General features: G+C 43.2%; 1 protein-coding gene across 1 annotated transcript; it reads right to left on the reverse strand.

The window, feature by feature from the left end:
• Positions 1-1554: 1554 nt before the first annotated feature.
• Positions 1555-16500, reverse strand: KCTD5 (potassium channel tetramerization domain containing 5). Its single transcript, XM_070955037.1, has 6 exons — positions 16231-16500; positions 13932-14040; positions 13475-13566; positions 13124-13219; positions 6215-6340; positions 1555-3921 (listed from the first exon to the last, which is right to left on the reverse strand). The coding sequence occupies exons 1-6, from the start codon at positions 16498-16500 to the stop codon at positions 3892-3894; spliced, it is 723 nt and encodes a 240-aa protein (XP_070811138.1). The 3' UTR covers positions 1555-3891.
• Between the last annotated feature and the right edge of the window lie 1946 nt (positions 16501-18446).

Consider the following 18446-nt stretch of genomic DNA (forward strand, 5'->3'; position numbering starts at 1 on the left):
CTTGCCACTCTTATACCCAGGAAAAGGGTAGCTCTGTCTCATTCTTGGTGAATCCTGGGCCTGGGTGTGTCCCATGGAACACACACGAGTTGATATCTGAACAATGATCCTTTAGGATTAAAGTTTATAATAGGCTTCGGCATTCAGGATGGATGGGTCACCACTGTTGAGTAATGAAAGCTAAGCTGAAGAAAAATGCCCTCTAGCTGATTTGTCACCAACCACCACTGACCAAAATGCTACCCCGACTTCCAAATGTTGAAGTTTGGTATTAACCAACTGAGATAGTTAACCGTTTGGTTTAGAATATATAGGGCAGTGAATTGATGTAAAGGGTAATAAGTATTCATTCCAGGTAGTAACTTTGCTATTTCCAAGAACAATAGGTGAAGTTAACAAACATCTGAGTTGTCCCATTTTGACTAAAGGATGCTCTTACGAAGCCCAAGAAGATGACTTCCCTGTTTAAATACTGAGAGGTATAATAGCGATTGTGACTAGTTCTGTGTTTTACAAAACTGTTGCTTTCCAAATTCTAAATGCTTCCCAAATTCTACTCTAATTAATGAAAAACCCAGAATTCTTTGGCTTCTACTTGTTTTCTTTTCCTTTTACCCAACCCAGTGACAAAGATGTGACCCGGAAATGTTTTGAAAATCACAGTAAATTGTAAGATGCTTTACCTAGTTGCGTCTGCAGCTTTTTCCAGCACTGAACTACCCTCTCATCTCTGCCCTTCTTGACAAGATAGCATGCCAAATGTATCAGGGGACTTTCTGCCTGAGGATAGAATAAAACACTTGGTCTGGATTCTTTCCAGGCTTCTGGGTGGCCTTTTATTTTAAGATTAATTTGAAAATGTTCAAGAATAAAAAAAAGATTAGGCTGCTAGAACTTTTTCAGCAAGCTTGCAGGAAATTCCCTCACAGTGGTTCATTGGCATTAGCCATGGCAGCCAGAATTTAGAACATCTGGGCCCTCAAGCAGTCCATGATATTTGGAATGAGAGGTTTTCTTGGGGAAAAGAACCAGCCAAGATATTGCTTGAGAACCCCTGAGAAAGTGTCAACAGAACTGATCCAAAAGGTTTGATCTCTATAGGTTTCCACTGATTGTTTAGATCCTATCTTCACTTGGTGTTAAGGAATTATGGCCTCCTGATAAGCAGAGAACCTGTAGCTGGGAATTTTCTACCAATTCCACAGTAGATGTAGTATTTCTTTGCAACATTCAAATCTCAATGCAGGGCTCTGTAGGTTAAAATCCAGTCAAAATAGGGAGGTCCCATCTCAGGAGTAAAGAACCTAAATCTGGAAAGAACTTTCACAGCCTGTTAGGGAAAAGAAACCTACTGATCTTCAGACAACTCCCTCTTCTGCTCTTTTTGTTCTTTTATTGAGCATCATCGCTGTCTTATGCCTTAGCCGTGCGTTATATCAGTTTAAGGGGACACACTGACTACACGATATTAAAGCATTTTAAAAAGCATTTAACCTTCATTGTCAAAAATAAATAAAATGCAAAAGTTAGACCAAACAACTGAAAAGAAACAGGTTTGCTAACACCCATGTTTATCATTCAGAATCCAGAATTAGTGCAGAAGCCTTCAAAAAAACAAGTGTCAATTTAAGTTATTAAAATCTACCCAATTCCCTTGGTAAGACCCATCAACTTTCTATAACAGTGTTTGTTGAAATGAGGAAGACAACATATGGGAAGAGATTACCATAAAAAAGTGATAATCAATGGTTAATGGATTATTGTAAACTGGTTTTTTCAGGAAGCTAAGCATCATGCCTTATAACATTACATAACCTTGAAAAATACAAAGAAAAATTCCATGCTTTTTAGGTTAATTTGATATAATTTCCAAGATATAAACTTTAAAATCTGACGCTAGATTGTTCACATACTACTCCCACCCCATCCCCAACTCAGCAAGAAGTCACATCAAAAAGGAAGTATTGCCTGGATTTAAAATCCTCCATAAGAATAGCCCTAATGTTGGAAGTTTCTGAACTGCACGCTCTTCAAAACTGAATCAATGTCAGTCAACATTCCCATTGCCTCCCTGCTCTTGCAAGGCAATCTTCAGAAATGGCAAGGACCACTGGGGGTGGGGGGTGTTAGGGTTCACTCATTCCAAAGCCAACCCTTGAACTCATGCTAAAGGAGACACAACAGAGGGGTGAAGAAGGGCTCCACTGCCCCATCCTGAGCTTGGCTGCTGTCCCTTTTCAGGCTGGCATTGAATGATAATGAATTGGCTAATTACTAATAACTTCAAGGGCTTAAAAAAGGCTGGGCAGGTATTCTAAGCACCATCTTTTAGAGAAGGTATACTGATACTCTTTCAAGCCGCTCTACTTCTAGAATGTTCCACAAAGCCAAGGTCAATTCAGTGGCAACCTTTCCAAGAGGCATGGCCATATACACAAACCTGTTTCTCAGTACTTTTCAAAGCAATACTTCTTTCAGGGGAAAAACTGGCAATAGATATAAAAACTAAAACATGGACTCCTTGAAGAGTCAATGTGTATGTACAGTTGTCCTATGTAATTACACTTTAATCAATTCAGCATCTTTCAAAAGTACTGAGAAGGCCTTGCAAATCATCTGTGCTGCTTAATGCCATCTCCAAACGGGAGGCTAGAAAATGTAGCCAACTTGCCCGTTCTTTTAGGCCCAAAGATTTTACCAAATGCAGGCAGACGAGATATGTTTGAGACAGTACATGTGAATTATAAAACAAGTATTACATAAGTTGTTTAATGAAAGTTTAAAATATGGGTTGGATGCTTTAAAGTCTCAAACAAGCAGGGCCTCCTTTCTAAGGAACAAAGAGAAGTTTGAAGTTGATTCCTCTTTAAGCTACTCTGAAAGGCGTGCCAAGGGTTCCATTTCAACACAGTGCTCTAAAAAGATCCAGTTGTGTTTTTTCACATTTACTAGAAGCTTCTCTTAATGAAACTATGGTTCGCTTTGACAGTATTTGCCAAAACATTAGAAAGAACTGCATAGATAAGAATATAGAAATAACTGTAAACATCTATTTAAGAATCAGAAGAATTCCTTCTTTCTGCTGCATAAATTCTATGCTTTCGGACACACAGGTCTTCATTCCCGACCCTCTGGACCGAGCAGCCATTAAGACTAAAATCTGAGGCCTAACGTCAGCTTTGCCACTATCAATATTTGCAGATATTTTCAAAAAACATGGTGGGCAGCCATGCATTTGAAAGGCAAGATGTTGTATCGTTTGTAAACAAAACTGGTCTTCGATCTTTAATTGTAGTCAAACTGAATGCTGACATTGGTAAGATCAAGCAATCTGAAGGCCAACTCTAGAAATGCAGGCAAAAAGAGAGTTCTCCCCTTTGGGTAATAAAGGAAGCAAGGTAAAGAGGGGAGAGGAATCAGGGAGGAGAGAAACACGTATCTCATTTATCCCGACAGAGGAATACTTATTCCCTAAAACATTCTTACATGAGAACCGCAAAGGAATGTGTAGGAGAAGTCCACAGAGGCTGCTAGTAACAGAGGCCTGTATACGGACTGGAGTAGCACCAATAAGTTGTCCTTTAACCATCTGCAGTAACTAAGCCCCCAACCGCTTCCCACAAATCAGCACAGCTTCCTCTGGCCGGCCCTGGAGAAAGTGCTGTAGCTCTACAGGGCGGAAGCGGAGAGGAGAGCCGAGTCCTTCTGTGGAATCACCATCCGCACAACCAGGGGTCAGAACGATGCAGGCAACGCAGGCCTGCTCCGGGCACAACATTTTCAAAGGTTACAAATCCATCTTGTCTGCACAAGAGACTTCCACTTGGCGCCAAGCCTCTTCGTATGGTGATGCAAATAAAACAATCTTCTGCATTCAATACTGTGATACAATTACATTCTCGAACCTCGTTCCTGCAAAATCTGGGGGGAGGGGGGGCAGGGGGGCAGGATTACAGTGAGAAATTAGATTTGACAAAATCTTCCAAGTGGATTTGTATACTAAACATTGTTTACTTTATTCTAAGAAAACCCATGCCTCTGACCAGTACGAAGTCAGCAAACCATCGTTTAGCCACCGAGCATAAATATCTCAGCCATGAACAGTTTGTGCAGCTCCTATCACCAAGACACAGGAACACCACCTTCTGCAAGGAAAGATGTAGCTTACTAGAATGACTGGAGGCGCTTGGTGACACAAATCTTATTTTAATAATCTGTGGGCCCATTATCCCAAAGCAGTCTGACCACTGGAGGTGGTCTGAGAAACCCTGCACTGAAAAGGTTTGTCCCTGTCCGTCAGGGAGCCGAGTCCCTGGCCCTTGTGTGCTATTCCAAAATTGGAATAATGATACTTCAATCCACTTTTACCCAGTATTAAGAGTTAAGGGATGTAGAAATACAAAAACAAGAGGCAACATTGTGAGGGGGGGTGGGGGGAAGCAACAGGTGACACTTAATCTAACACAGGAGGAGCATCTTTGTAGGCTAACAATTTTATTAAAAGCTGCTGTTCAAAAGAAACGCAGGTGCCGTTAAGCTACTGCTTAGCTCCTCAAAGATGGCAGAACATGGATAATAATGGCAAATAATGCAACATGTCCTTGAATGACCTCAATTGAATATGGAGACATCTTTGCTGGCTTTTTGCTTAGCAAGTATCACAATCTGAGAAATCAAGTAGCCAAACTAGTTCTTTTCGCAATAACTCTTGACACATTCTTAGAAAAACCAGCAGTCAAGTGATGCCTTAAGACCGACATGTCTGAGGTGTTGTAAAAACCTAGACTTTCCAATCACATATTTTAAGGACCAGGACTGTGTGACCTCCTGTTTCAATGATAACTTTTTATTTTTCACTGGAGTGTTTTTTATAGTGTGTGTCTAAAATGCTCATATAAACTCATTTTTCTCTCTTCTCCAGTTCTCACCAAAGTTTATTCCGGAAGAATTAGAAGATGGCTTAGTCATTTCATGTTAACGCACAAAGTAAAACTATGGCTGTCATAGTAATAAAAAGCAAGTAAAAATACCCTTAAAATCTACTCTGCAATCTTAAAATAGCTTGAATTCTTAGCCCCCATAATCAGTACCTTTGCCCAGTTCTGCCTTGCCTGAGGATGGAGAGCCACCTGCACCCCTCTGGTCCTCTTAACTAGAGTGGCTGGCATTCCTGATGGCAGCCCTCCTGTGGGTCCCCTTTGGCAGAGGAGAAGGCCAGATCTATGTGTCATGGGCAGATGCCCATTCATCTTCTGAAGATTCTTCCATTCTCCTTCAGGCCAGTTTGGGCTTAAATGCAAATGGCATTGTCCAGACATTGAAACTTTGCTAATTAAACCAACATTTACTCCCACTGCTCCACCCAGCACTCAACTACCCCTCCCCCCCGTGGACGAAACCATGGGATGCAAACAGAATTCTTCTGTAGTGGGATGGGGGCGGGGGGGGGCGTGTTACTTCAGCTTTCATTTCCAAAACATAATCTACTTAGCCTGAAGGCCCCCAACTCAAGTCAGAATCTCAAACTGCAATGGGGACAAGGGCCCCACCTGTGGGCAGAGGCAAGGCTGCTTTCTTAAAAGGAATCCCATTAGGATTGAAGTGTAGTAATACAGTGGAATACCATTGTATTTCGAGTTGACTGGCACATTTTGATTTCTCCTTCATATTAAGAAAAAGTTTAAAGCTCATTCTGAGCTAACATGATTGTTTTTCATTCTTGTCTGCTGAAAAAAGGAGGTGGGAGGAAGGAAACTGTCATATAGCTGCAAAGTTTTTCTCATCTGTGAAAGGCTCAGATTTTTGATTCCGACCAGGTGCCTCCTGGTCAAGGTCAGGTCCTGCTGTCTCAGGACTACAGAGGCAGGGCCGTGAAGTGATGGTGCTAGGCTTTCATAGAAACCTCTGCCCGCCCTTTAAACTGGGAGCTTCCACCCAGAATCCTGCACAAGGGGACGTGCAAATTGGCCAACATGGGGAAGGGGTATCTCTGCACCCTTATCGGAGATTTGGGTGTCATCTTGCCTGGCATGTATGCTTTTTATGTTAGGCTTTTAAAACTGTTTGCTTGGGTTAATAATAAAGCTTAACAATTCTTATTCGCTGGTCTGTTTGTTGTCTGAAAAGACCAACTGTCTGGGCACCTGACCCCTGCCCTGACCTCTGGCAAGCACAAAGCCCTGCGCCAAGCTTTTATGCGCTCAAGACGACTCACCTTTGCTTTCTCGCTGGGCTCGCTGGCTGTGCCGTAGGGCATGTTGTGCAGCTCCTTGGAGACAACGCAGAGGAATTCTGCCTGGTCCTCATTCCCATAATTATAGGATGATCCGATGCTCACTAGCTGGAACAGGAAAGAGAGGCTTAGTTGCGGCTCTTGCTTGCAAAGGGCCCGAGGCCTCATATCGCACGGCAACAGTGCCCAAAGACACCACTAGCAGGAGGGAAGTTTTCTCTTTTTATTCCTAACCCTAGCAGAGAGGAAGGGCAGGGCCATCATTTGGGGCCTTATTTTATTCAAGCTCAGGTAAAGAACAATTGAGTTTCTCCTTGGATCCTCAAGTACCATTTTTATTAAACTGACTTTTTCAGGCAGTGGTGAAATCTCTAGAACTCTGAAGGACAGGAAGACCCACAGCGTGTGGAAGCTCTGACGACCAAGCCCAGAGGAAGAGAACTTAGGCAGGCTTGAGACTGAAGCATCCGGTCTCAAGGTAGAAGTAAACAGCATTCGTTTATTTAACAAATAAAACTAAATCTCAAGAAAATAATTTCTTTCCTTTTTATTTCATTCTGGGGTTTAGTCTTCTAGGAAGGAATTCCGCGGAAACCGACTGCTAGCTTGCTCCAGCTGGAGCAGAAGCCATAAAACAGAATTCACTTCAACTTGGGAAAGTAGAGGAAAAAACAGAGACATTTTCAATGAAAGATGCAGAACAGACTTCACCAGTGATTAAGCTTGTTCATAAAACAAACTTTGCAGGGTTTGACTTTCAGATTCATTTAGTATTCAAAGTACAGCCTCCAGTTACTCTCCCAACTAATTCCAAAAATCCATCTTCTCATTAGGCTTGCAGTTAATATAGTGTTAATTTTGTTACATTAAACCTGGTCACAGTCCAGGAGGAAAAAACAAACCTTCATTTGACCACAATTAACACAGCTCCATTGATCAAATTTATACAGCCTACCATTTCACAAATGTGACTCTGGGCATCATACAGTAAAACAGTAATTAATTAACAATAAAATAATTAAAACATTCTTAAAAAAACATTGAAACAACCTGGGAATCCCTAGGTTTGTTTTTTTAAACCCACATGGCCTGGATTCTGCAGTGTAGCGTTTTAGGTCAGAGGTCAGCAACCTTCTTCCACCCCAGGGCCAGAGACCATCCATTAGCTCCAGACTAGAAAATCAGCTCCTTTGATTGAGATTGGCTATAAAGCCAGAGCCTTCCAAGTCTGATTGTGGCTTAGCTCCTGCTTTTCCTTCTTACCCCTTCAGTGAATTAGGGAATGGTCTCCCCAAGAGCACAGGTACACCATTTTTTCTGTTTTGGGGCATTTATGAGACAGTCACAAGGTAGTTATTGCCTCCCTCTAAAAGCTGGCGCAATCAGTCTCTTCGGTGTTTACAAAATGATTGATCCCAATTTAAAAGCAGTAGCAATTGTTTTGAATTTTGATCCCTAAACTTAACATCCATGTTTCAAAACTCAACAGTATTACTTGCTGGTGTTTGTAACGCTAGAATGACAAGATTCTTTTTCAGTATTATAATAACCCATGTTTCTCACTAATCAGTTTGTCTTCATGAAAATCTATAGATGCTAAATTTAAAATCGGGGGTTATGGGTGGAGGATGTGGCAATTTGACATTTTAATGTCTTTTAAAATTTGCCTTAAAAATCCTTAATGGATGGGTGTCCAGTGACCCAGAGGGTGAACTAATCTTGAGGCCATAAGCTTTACATTGTATATTAATATACAAGTATTTTATTCTTCATTTCCATTAGCAAGGGACTACTTACTCCTGGCAAGATCTGCCAGTATAATATTGGTACAACAGACCCAAGCTTAACATCCCCATGACTCTCTTGCTATTTGCAATTATTTGCAACTAATCTAGTCTAGTAAGATGCAAATGATCAATCACTTGAAAGTCTAAGTGTGGCTATTAAGGCTTCTGTCCTATGCCTGATTTTGTAATAGATGCTAACCAACCACAGGTTAGCTCAATTCTCCAATCTTAGTTAATTCTCCTCTGGTTTGCGCTGCTATCTAATACTGGCATGACCTAATCAGTTTGACCCTAAAGGTTTCCACCCCCTCTCTTCTAAGAAGCCGGAGCAATCTATGCTAAGGCTCAGTGGCTAAGGTAACTCAGTGGCTAAGACGCTGAGCTTGTCAATCAGAAAGGTCAGCAGTTCAGCTGTTCAAATCCCTAGTTATAGGTCTCCTGCGTGAGCAGGGGGTTGGACTAGATGACCTTCAAGGTCCCTTCCAACTCTGTTAACTGTTACTAAGGCTGTATTCTCCTTTATGTGCCCGTTTACTCTCCTGTAATCTCTTCCTCTCCAATAACTGAAATGCAAGCTTTCATTTCCTCATGCTCATCATCCCCAAATGGGAAGATCCCCAAGGCGGAGGCAGTGGGCAAAATAAATCCCCACTTCCTGGTGGGCTGAGTTCTGGAACATGAACTTTGCCCACGATTAGGGCTCACCCTGCTCTTTGGGGTCATATCCCCCTGACTCTAAATATTTAGGGGCACTTACTTAATAAACCTTTCTAAATATTTATTACAATTTTCCCATCTCTACTGGTGTACTTTTTTTAGTATCCATCCTGTAAATTCTAAATTAAATACCAACATGCAGATTAATGGCAACAGCTGGTAAAATAATTGCCATGTTCCATCAAATGATCCCTTTTGCTCAGAAACATCAAAAACCTGAGCAAACCCATTTTCCCCATCTTTCAACCCAAAGTGAGGCCAGGAGCCACGGGCAGCTTGGCAAGCAGCCTCACGCAGCCAGTAGCGCTTCTGGGAAAGTAATAATCTTGAAAAGTATCCAGAAGCAGCTCATACTAAATGCAGCCCCACGAGCAATATTGGGCACCCACAGAACAGAGTACGTAACAAGGTTGCTGCACTGGCTCCACTGGATGCCAGTTTGCTCTGGATCCAATGCCAGGTTTTGGCTACGACCTTAAAGAGCCAGATGGCAGGGGGCCGGGCTACTGTATCTCTGGAACCATCTTCAGCCCACTTCACTGGCCCATCCCACCCAGAGCGGGAGGACATGCTGTGGACCGGTCAGTTAAAGAATTCTGACTGGTGAGGTCCAGGAAGAGAGCCTCCTCTGCTGATGCCCCACCCTGTGGAACACTCTCCCCCCAGAGATGAGGCGGGACCCCCTCTCCTTTTGGAAAGGCTTGGAAACATGGCTCTGCTCTCTTGCTTAGGGAGCACAGAGCAGCAGACGGAGGTGGAGCTGATTAGCACCCTGAAAGCCTTCCCGCCCCCCCCCTTTCCAATTAACTGAATTATAATCAACCTTGGCTCTTTTTAAATTTTGCATACTGGTTTTTAATGTTTTAATATTTTATTTGTACACTATCCAGAGTCCCTCTGTGAGGGAGATCAGCTGTTTCAAAATTTGATAACTAAGTAAAATATATGTAAGAAGATAAATTCATCCCCACTGAAAGCAGGCTGCCAAGTGTCTGCAATCGCTCCCATCTCTCTCTCTCTCTCTCTCTCTCACACACACACACACACACACACACACACACACAAGCTCCAGCTGCTCCACTAACCACCAAACAGCTGATCTACCCAGCAGGAATTCCTCTGGGACCATATGCTTTTCAATGTGGCCTTTCTACTCTACAGGTTGTATCAGTCTGACTGAAACCCTGGTTTGCCAGGGAAGGCCCTGGGAATTATTGTGGATAGATATGCTCATATATATCACAATCCTGAAAAAATCTATGCTAAAAAAAGAGTTTCAAGAAATTTATAAAGAAGAAGAAACAAAATTATGCAATAAAGACCTTGGGCTAAACAAAGAAAAATTACTGTCTATTCTAGCACCTCATTTCCCGATCTTCAGCTAGCTATAACTCACCTGACAACAATAATTTAATCTCTGCTGATTTTTGGGATGGACATTTCAGCCATTCAAGAGTCTGTAGTACAGTGGACTGAAGCATTGTTATTAACATCTGCTGCTTGCAATTACTGCAAGTTCAAATCTCACCAGGCTCAAGGTTGACTCAGCCTTCCATCCTTTCTAAGGTAGGTGAAATGAGGACCCAGTTTGTGGGGGCAATAAGCTGACTTTGTATAAATATACAAAAGTATGAAGGCTATTGCTTAACGCATTGTAAGCCGCCCTGAGTCTCTGGAGAAGGGCGGCATATAAATTAAAGCCAAAAAAAAAAAAAATCTCTGGGTGGGGATCCTTCAGTTTTGCTACCCTTCCTCAATGGACCCATCTCACATATAAAACATCAAAAATAAAGTTTTCAATTGGGAAAAAAGATAAATTTCTCAGCAAAAACAATTATACCAGAATTTCCAAAATCCAACCCCACCTCTGATAGCTCCTCTCTTCATCTCTACAAATAACTCTTTCCAGATTCCAAAATTGGGCTTAATTCCATCTTTCTTCCCATGGACAAAACAGGAGACTAGTCTTATCCTATAAACTATCATCCTACCAGCCTCTCATCTCCAATCAATAGCTTAAACATCAGTTTTTCATATTATAAACTTTCTGACTCAAAGCTTTCCAAAAACATCCTGGCCTCAAAGCAGGCAAGGTTCAGGCCAGGTCATTCAATAATGGACCATAGCATCATATTATATCCTCCCAGCCAAGAAATCTTCTCAAAGATTCCCAAAGATTTCTTCACACAGGTGCCCTTCATGGGGGCTAAAGGCAGTCTTAGACCATGTGAAAGATTTTGAAGGAAATTAGCCACGTTTGATTGCTCACTGCTTTCTTAAATTGATAATATCACTGCACTAAAATACCCAGTTAAGGTGAGTTAAGGTAAATTATAAAGGATATCCAACTAAACCTATTCCTATCCAAAAAGGGGGTGAAACAAGATTGTCCCATTGTTGTCTAATTTGTATATTAAAGACCTTTTTATTAGAACCCAAAAAACATGTTTTGCAGTTATTAAGTGTGCATGTCAACAAGTAATAACAATGCTGGTAATAACCAGCAGCCATCCAATGACTGCTGTATGGTTCTGATCTCACTTTCTGCATTCTGCCTTTTTTTTAATCATTTTTATTTTTTTTATATGCTTGATAGAACTGTGACCTATAGTAGCAGTGCTAACCTGAATACCAGCTGCTGGGGAGGAAGAGCAGAGGGTTCTTCTTTTCCTATTTAGGCCTGGAAGTTTCCTGAATGGCAATGTGGGACTCCAAATGCAGTAAGTATTATTGAGAGAATCAACGACAACAATGATGATTGATGAAAGGCAACAATGCAAGAACAGAGGAAGCAGAATGAACTCACTTGAGAGTTCAACCCTGGTTCTTTCTCTTTAGGAAGAAAAGTTTTTTCCCCCTTTAGCCAGATTTTTTCAGTTCAAATTAGTTAATGGTAACTTAATTAGTTTTATCAGACTTCCTTTAAAACAGTAAAAAAATCATAGTGTTCTCTGAGGAGAAACACTGGATATAAACTGATGAATGATGAAGGCAAGGAACACACCAATTCAATCACACTTGTTTGCAGTAACTAATCTCTAAAAATGAGGGACTATCAAAAGAAACCTGAAAGAAGCAGTCAAGGTGGTCAAATCTTCCAAATCACTGAGGGATTACTAAAAAAAGGGAAAAAACAGAGATCCAGCTAGAATCCAGTACATGTTGCAAGTCAGGAAAGTGACCGCTGGTTTCAAGAAATCACCAGAATTATAAAGGAAACAGGATACTGTTTTAAACTGTTTTAAACAAGAACACTGTTCAGAAATGAACCATAAACTCGCAGAAAAGGAAGAGGAAACAAAAAGATTACCACCCCCACCCCCAAAGGAGCAGCAATATTACGTTCAAATATGAAGTTTTCTTAAGAGGTGCCATAAATAGGAGGCTCTCAGCTATGTACAAAAACAAGGGACAGCATGTACAAAGGGGGCGGGGGTGAGGTGGGGGGCTCCTTCCAAAAACAAACCAGAGGCAAAGGGAGTTAGAGAAGAGCCAGAGGTTGTCCCCCACTTCATGGATTGTCTTGCTGGGCCTAGTTAAGGGACTTCTACCTGTCCCCACCTCTCTCTCAAGGCAGGAATGAAAGTATTGGCCTTTCTATAAAAGAGAGATAGACGGGTGACTGAAAGAGCAGGTGTGAACTTTCCGCCACTGAAGCACACTAAAGTAACTGACACATTTATTGCAGATTATTACTTAATAATTTGGCATTACTTAATACCGTGTTTCCCCAAAAATAAGACCCTGTCTTATATTTTTTTGAACCCTGAAATAAGCACTTTGCCTTATTGCCATGCGCTCAAAAGCCTGATTGGGCTTATGATCAGGGGATGCCTTATTTTAGGGGAAACAGGTAACACAGATATTACTGATGGGATATTGCTATTATTAATCCATATTTGCTATTGATAATAATGTAGTACAGTAATCCTCCATTTACGACCAAAATGGAGCCCAAAAATTCTGTGGCTAAGCAAAACAGTTGTTAAGTGAGTTTTGCTCCATTTTATGACATTTCCTGTCATAGTTGTTAAGGGAATCACTGCAGTTAAATTAGTAACACTGCTGTTAAGGGAATCTGGCCTCCCCATTGACTTTCTTGTCAGGTGGTCTCAAAAGGATCACATGATCGTCATAAATATGAGTCAGTTGACAAACGCCTGAATTTTGTTCACATGATCATTGGGGATGCTGCAGCAGTCATAAGTGTGAAAAAGTCATAAATCACTTTTTTCAGTGGCGTTGTAACTTTGGTCATTAAACAGTTGTAAGTCGAGGACTACCTTACAGTGCTTATATACCAATGCAATGAAACTTCTCCCTCCCTCCCTCTCTTTTTCTCAACTGTGCCTGTATCTGCAAAGGAAGTGAAATCTGGTTACGTTACCTGTTCAAATTTCCAGCCATCAGACATGGTGGAGACCATCTGAGTCAACTCCTCTTCCTGGCACTGTAACACTCTGTAAACATGCTTGACTGGCACCTGTGGCAGAGAACAAGGCTGCTGGGACCAATGCAGGAAAAGGAGCTCTCCTGAATCCCGCCCCCCACCAGGTCACAGGTACAGCTCCCCCCTTGGTTGGATTGGCCTCACAGAGTGTCAACGCGGCATCAAGAGGAGAGAAGAAATGCTGCTGGAGCTGGGGAAGGCCACCATCCTCTTCCAGACTGGAAATCTCACATACTGAAAGGGCCCCAAACCAAACACCACTTACTCAGAAATCAAAGAGGGTCCCACCTGTGAGATTTTACTCTCTCTTTCTCTTATTTTGTCCTTCACCAGTTTAATTAAGGATGTGATGTTGTAGAATTCAGCTTCTTCAAGCACGCCTTGAAAAGGAAACCAAGTTACAAAAGATAAAACTTAATTCTGGTGGCAATCAATCAATGTTTGTCACTGGCTACTTGGAAGACTGGCTAGCCTTGCAAAATGAGACTTGGGTCTGCTTGTATAAATATAGTTCTTCTTTATTCCTACTTTTTATTGTTTGAAAGAACTGTTATTTTACAAGAATTAAATACCAAGACCAGTTTATTTTTCAAAATTTCAAGCCCAGGAAATTCAAAAAGAGGCCACTACAAGTTGAGGTGCCAAGACCAGCCAGCCTGCAACTGCTTTCCAAATGAAGCAATTTGAAAACTAATTTTTCGAGCCAATGAATTTTAGGACAGTTTTCCTGAATTGTAAAACATACCTTCCTCTGCCAGGTCTTTATTGATAACCAGTTTCCCATGTCGGAGATAGTTCAGTACCGGTCCAAAATAGGTTGGATCTCTGTCTATTAAATAGGCACCTCTTTCATCCTAATTAAAAGAAATAAATTTTATTTATTTGGTACACATCCTAGTTTTCCAGCAATCAGTTCTGTAAGCAGCTTTTTAAGTTTTAACAATAAAACAAATAAGGTTATTTAGATCACTGTGGTCTTCGTGGGGAGGTCATGCTTATTGGTTTGACATCCTCAAGACAATGAATTAGACCTAAATTAATCAAACAGTTCCATGGCCAATACCCTGATAAACCTAAATGAGAATAAATGCTGTTTTTCTCTCCTGTTTATTATATTATGTGCTGCAGGTATAAGCCTCTTTCTTTTAAGGAGGGCAGCATGTCAGGTCCCCTTCTGGGATGCTGCCATTCCGATGAAGGAAGGGGGAGGCTATCGGGGTTGCATTCTCTGTGTGCTTTCGTTTTTGCTGTAACCACGTGGGATTTAGGGAGGGGAACTATCTTGAGTACAGTCTTTTGAACCTTAAGCCTGTCTCCTAAGGAGTTAGCAATCCTCCCCAACTTTGTGTTGCCAGAAAACTTGATCAGCTCTTCTTCTATCTCCTCATCTAAATAATTCATTAAAAAGTTGAAGAGTACTGGGGACAAGACAGACCCCGAGATCCCGCACTGAATATATTCTTGATGACGAATACCGCCAGGAACATAAACTCTAATACACATCTTTTGTTGGTGACACAAAGGTGTATAATAAGAGCCGACATTGTGAAAGCAAACAAAATTCTGTGATACATCACTAGAAGGATCATCAGCAAGAAAAAGCAGGTCCTAATCCCGCCGTAGAGAGCTTTAGCCAGACCTCTGACTAAACTGGAACACAGTGTCCAGTTCTGGAGACCTCACTTAAAAAAAGATATAAGATTGAGCAAGTCCAGAGATGGGGAACAAAAATGGTGCAAGCTCCAAGGGACAATCAAGAGAGATTGGAGGAACTGACTATGTGCAGTCTGGAGGACATGATTGAAACCTTGAAGTATATGAAAGGTGTGAACAAGGTTCTAGAAGGTTCTAGTATTTTCAACATTAAGCAAAAATCAGGAACCCAAGGGCATAATGTCAAACTGAAAGGAGGGAAGTTCAAACATAATGTTAGAAAGTATGACTTCACAAAAAAGAGTAGAGGAAGCTTGGGATCAACTTCCAACAGATGTAGCACATCAATCATCAATAACTGAGTTTAAATATGCTTGGGATAAACATATGCCCATCATCTGATAAAAATTAAAAAATAAAATACAATAATAAATAAAAAATTAAAATAATAATAATAAATGATACATTAAAACAGGGGTGTCAATTGAGGGCTGCAGTCCCCGTAAAAGGAGCAACAAAGAACACATTCAGTAGTTTCCACCTCTCCAGAATCACTGGGGCAGAGCCTTTGATATTTATATTTACCATCCAATGCTGCAGAGGGAAGAGCATGGCCCTGGGCACGAGAGAAAGCTTTCCAATGGCTGGGTATGGTAGCCGGCAGCAGTGACCAACAGAGCAGTTATGCACTGCGGGGGAGGAAGGCTTCCCTAGAGCTGCTTGCCTCTCTGCATCCTTTATCCTTTCACCTGATTTCATTCCACCTTAAGAGCTGAGGAAGGAGAGGAGCCCGGATTTAAAAGATTAGATTCAACACCCTTGACTTGTGGGGACTGAAAATGGCCCTGAAGAATTCGTGGTGCTAAGCTCCGAGGACAGCAGAGGAGCTTTCTTTCCCCAAAAGTGGCCCACCCTTGACTCAACTTTGCTCTGATGGATTTGGACTGAACCTCTGCAGAGGAGACACCCAACGCCCGCAGAGGAGCTGGGCCAGCGGCTCAGCCTGAAAGGGCGGCTGGAAGGTGGAAACGTTTCCTCGGACTGGGAAAGTTTAAGGAGGCCGTTGGCAGAGCTATTTTCGCAGCCGGCGTTCCTCTCTGGCTGCTCCCAAGTCCTTAAAGCTCGTCCCTTGGTTTATTTTACGGCCGGGAACGGAGCTTCGGCTTTGGGGGAGCTTGGTGTCGAGGTGAAGCTGGAGGGGAGGAAGATCTTCCGAGAAAATGGGAAGAAAACCTTCGTTCTGGCCTACAAAACACGCCATTGAAGGGAGAGCGGAGGTTCCCTCATTAAACGAGGCCGCTTTCTGGCACAGGCGGGGACCTCGAGGGCCTCCCGGGAAAGCACCGAGGCCAAGGCCGGCCGAGGAGGGAAAGCCGCCCGCGGGGGCCCACCTTGTCGGAGTCGAGGTCGGGGTCGGCCTGGCAGAGGCGGAAGAGGAAGCTCTTGGGGTCCCTGCAGAGCGTCTGCCGGGTGGTGAGGAAGCAGGTGCCGCCCACGTTCAGCCGGACCCACTTCCCGGGCAGCGTCGCGGGAGGCCCGCCGCTCGACGGGGCGGCGCCCCTGGAAGGGCTGCAGCGGCGGAAGGGCGCCGAGGGAGGCCGGCCCAGGCTCGGCCCGCCCGCCGGCGACGCCGGGAGCTCGCAGGGACTGCCCGTCGCCATCCTGGCCCGGCGCCGGAAGGTCCCCCCGCGAAAGGAGTCCCCGCCGAGCCAGCCGCGCCCCCGATAGCCGCGAGCGCGCCTGCGCAGGGCCCCGACGGAGGAAGGGGCGGGGCGGGCGCTCCCTCGCTTCCCGTCCCGCTGGAGAGGCGGGTCTTCCGGCCGCCGCCAGGTCCCGCCTTCTCGCCTCCCACGGCTGGAAGCGGCCTCGGGCGAAGGAGGGGGGGGGGGGTGGCGGGCGCGGGAGCTGCTCCCGCTCGAGCAAAATAGCATCCTGGGGTTTGGGCAGAAGAGTTGTGACGGAGCTGACAGACCTCATCTCAGAACCACCGCACCAGCCTTTCAAAACTCCTGGCACACCAGGAACCCTCAGAAGATCGGAAAAGAGCTGATGTGGTTCCCATCTTCACAAAAGGGGGGGGGGAGAGGTGTGGAACAGACCCAGGAAAGTACAGACCAATCAGCCTAACATCAATCCCCGGGAAGATCCTGGAAAATATAATCAAAAAGTAGATCTGCCAACATCTAGAAACGAGTAAAGTAATAACTAGATCAGCACGGGTTTGTTAAAAACAGATCATGCCAAACCAATCTTATTTCATTCTTCAACATAGTGACTAAATTAGTAGACCAGCGAAATACTGTGGACATAATATATTTAGACTTCCACAAGGCATTCGACATAGCAGACCATAACCTAGTTCTTGGTAAGCTAGAAAAAAGTGGGATAGATAACATCACCACTGGATGGATTTGTAACTGGCTGACAAACCCTTCTCAACAAGTAGTCCTTAACATGTCTCCATCTATACTACATGGAAGGAAGGAAGCAGTGGGGTACCACAAGGTTCCATTTTAGGCTCAGAACTCTTCAATATCTTCGTAAATGACTTAGATGAGGGAATAGAAAGGGAATTTATCAGATTTGCAGATGATGCTAAGCTGGCAGGAATACCCAACATCCTAGATGATAGACTAAAGATCCAGATGGATCTTGACAGATTTGAACAGGCCTAATGAAATTCAACAGAGAGAAAAGTAAAGTCTTACAATTAGGCAAAAAAAATCAAAAGTACACATACAGATTATGTGAAACCTGGCTTAATAGCAGTAACTGTAAGAGGGGTCTTGGAGTCTTAGTGGACAATCAATTAAATGTGAGCCAACAGTGTGCAGCAGCAGCCAAAAAGGCCAATACAGTCCTAAATTGCATTAACAGGGATTGAATCAAGATCACTTGAGGTACTAGTACCTTTCTATAGAGCCATAGGCCACACCTAGAATACTGCATCCAGTTTTGGTCACCACACGATATAAAAGATTTTGAGACTCTAGAAAGAGTGCAGAGAAGAGCAACAAAAATGATTAGGGCCCTGTGGGGCTAAAACATAGGAAGAATGGTTGCAAAACTGGGCATGGCTAGTCTAATGAAGAAAAGGACCAGAGGAGATATGATAGCAGTGTTCCAATATTTGAGGGGCTGTCAGCCCCTCTGGAACTGCCTGTGCTTCACCAGGCAAAGTACTACACGCACACAAACTGATAGCACCAAACCAGGTTTAATCATAGCTTACATGGCGGCTAACAGTAGGTGCCGAAGTCCTATGTAGAACAAAGTCAGAGACAGTCGTATACACCTCTTGAGGGGCTTTATAGAGTGTGTATAATGGCATGTAATAATGCTTTCCACTCATCCATTATCCCTCACAGTTGTCTGAAGTTTTGAGTTGCCACTCATTCTATTTCCTGCATCCGCGCGGACTGATGATGTCATCCTCAGGCACTCTCCCTGGCCGCGAGGTCATAACGCCGTCCTCCCGTCAGCTAACGATTATTAACCATCAAGCCCCCCTTCCGTGTACCGTCCGCCACCAAATATCACTGTGTAGCCTAGATGCAACACTCCCCCCTCCACCGTGCCATGTCGTGGGTTCATTCGGGTCAGTTGT

The sequence above is a fragment of the Pituophis catenifer genome, unplaced genomic scaffold (genome assembly GCF_029215685.1).
Source record: "Pituophis catenifer annectens isolate HBS135680 unplaced genomic scaffold, rPitCat1.0.hap2 SCAF_16, whole genome shotgun sequence".
In the NCBI taxonomy this organism is placed as follows: domain Eukaryota; kingdom Metazoa; phylum Chordata; class Lepidosauria; order Squamata; family Colubridae; genus Pituophis; species Pituophis catenifer.

Excerpts from the sequence above, each read along its gene's own strand:
- KCTD5 (XM_070955037.1), bottom strand. The coding sequence starts at position 16,500 with ATGGCGACGGGCAGTCCCTGCGAGCTCCCGGCGTCGCCGGCGGGCGGG. Across the intron at positions 14,041-16,230 it reads CCGACCTCGACTCCGACAAG|GATGAAAGAGGTGCCTATTT; the intron begins GTGGGCCCCCGC and ends TCTTTTAATTAG. Across the intron at positions 13,220-13,474 it reads GAGAGAGTAAAATCTCACAG|GTGCCAGTCAAGCATGTTTA; the intron begins GTGGGACCCTCT and ends TCTCTGCCACAG.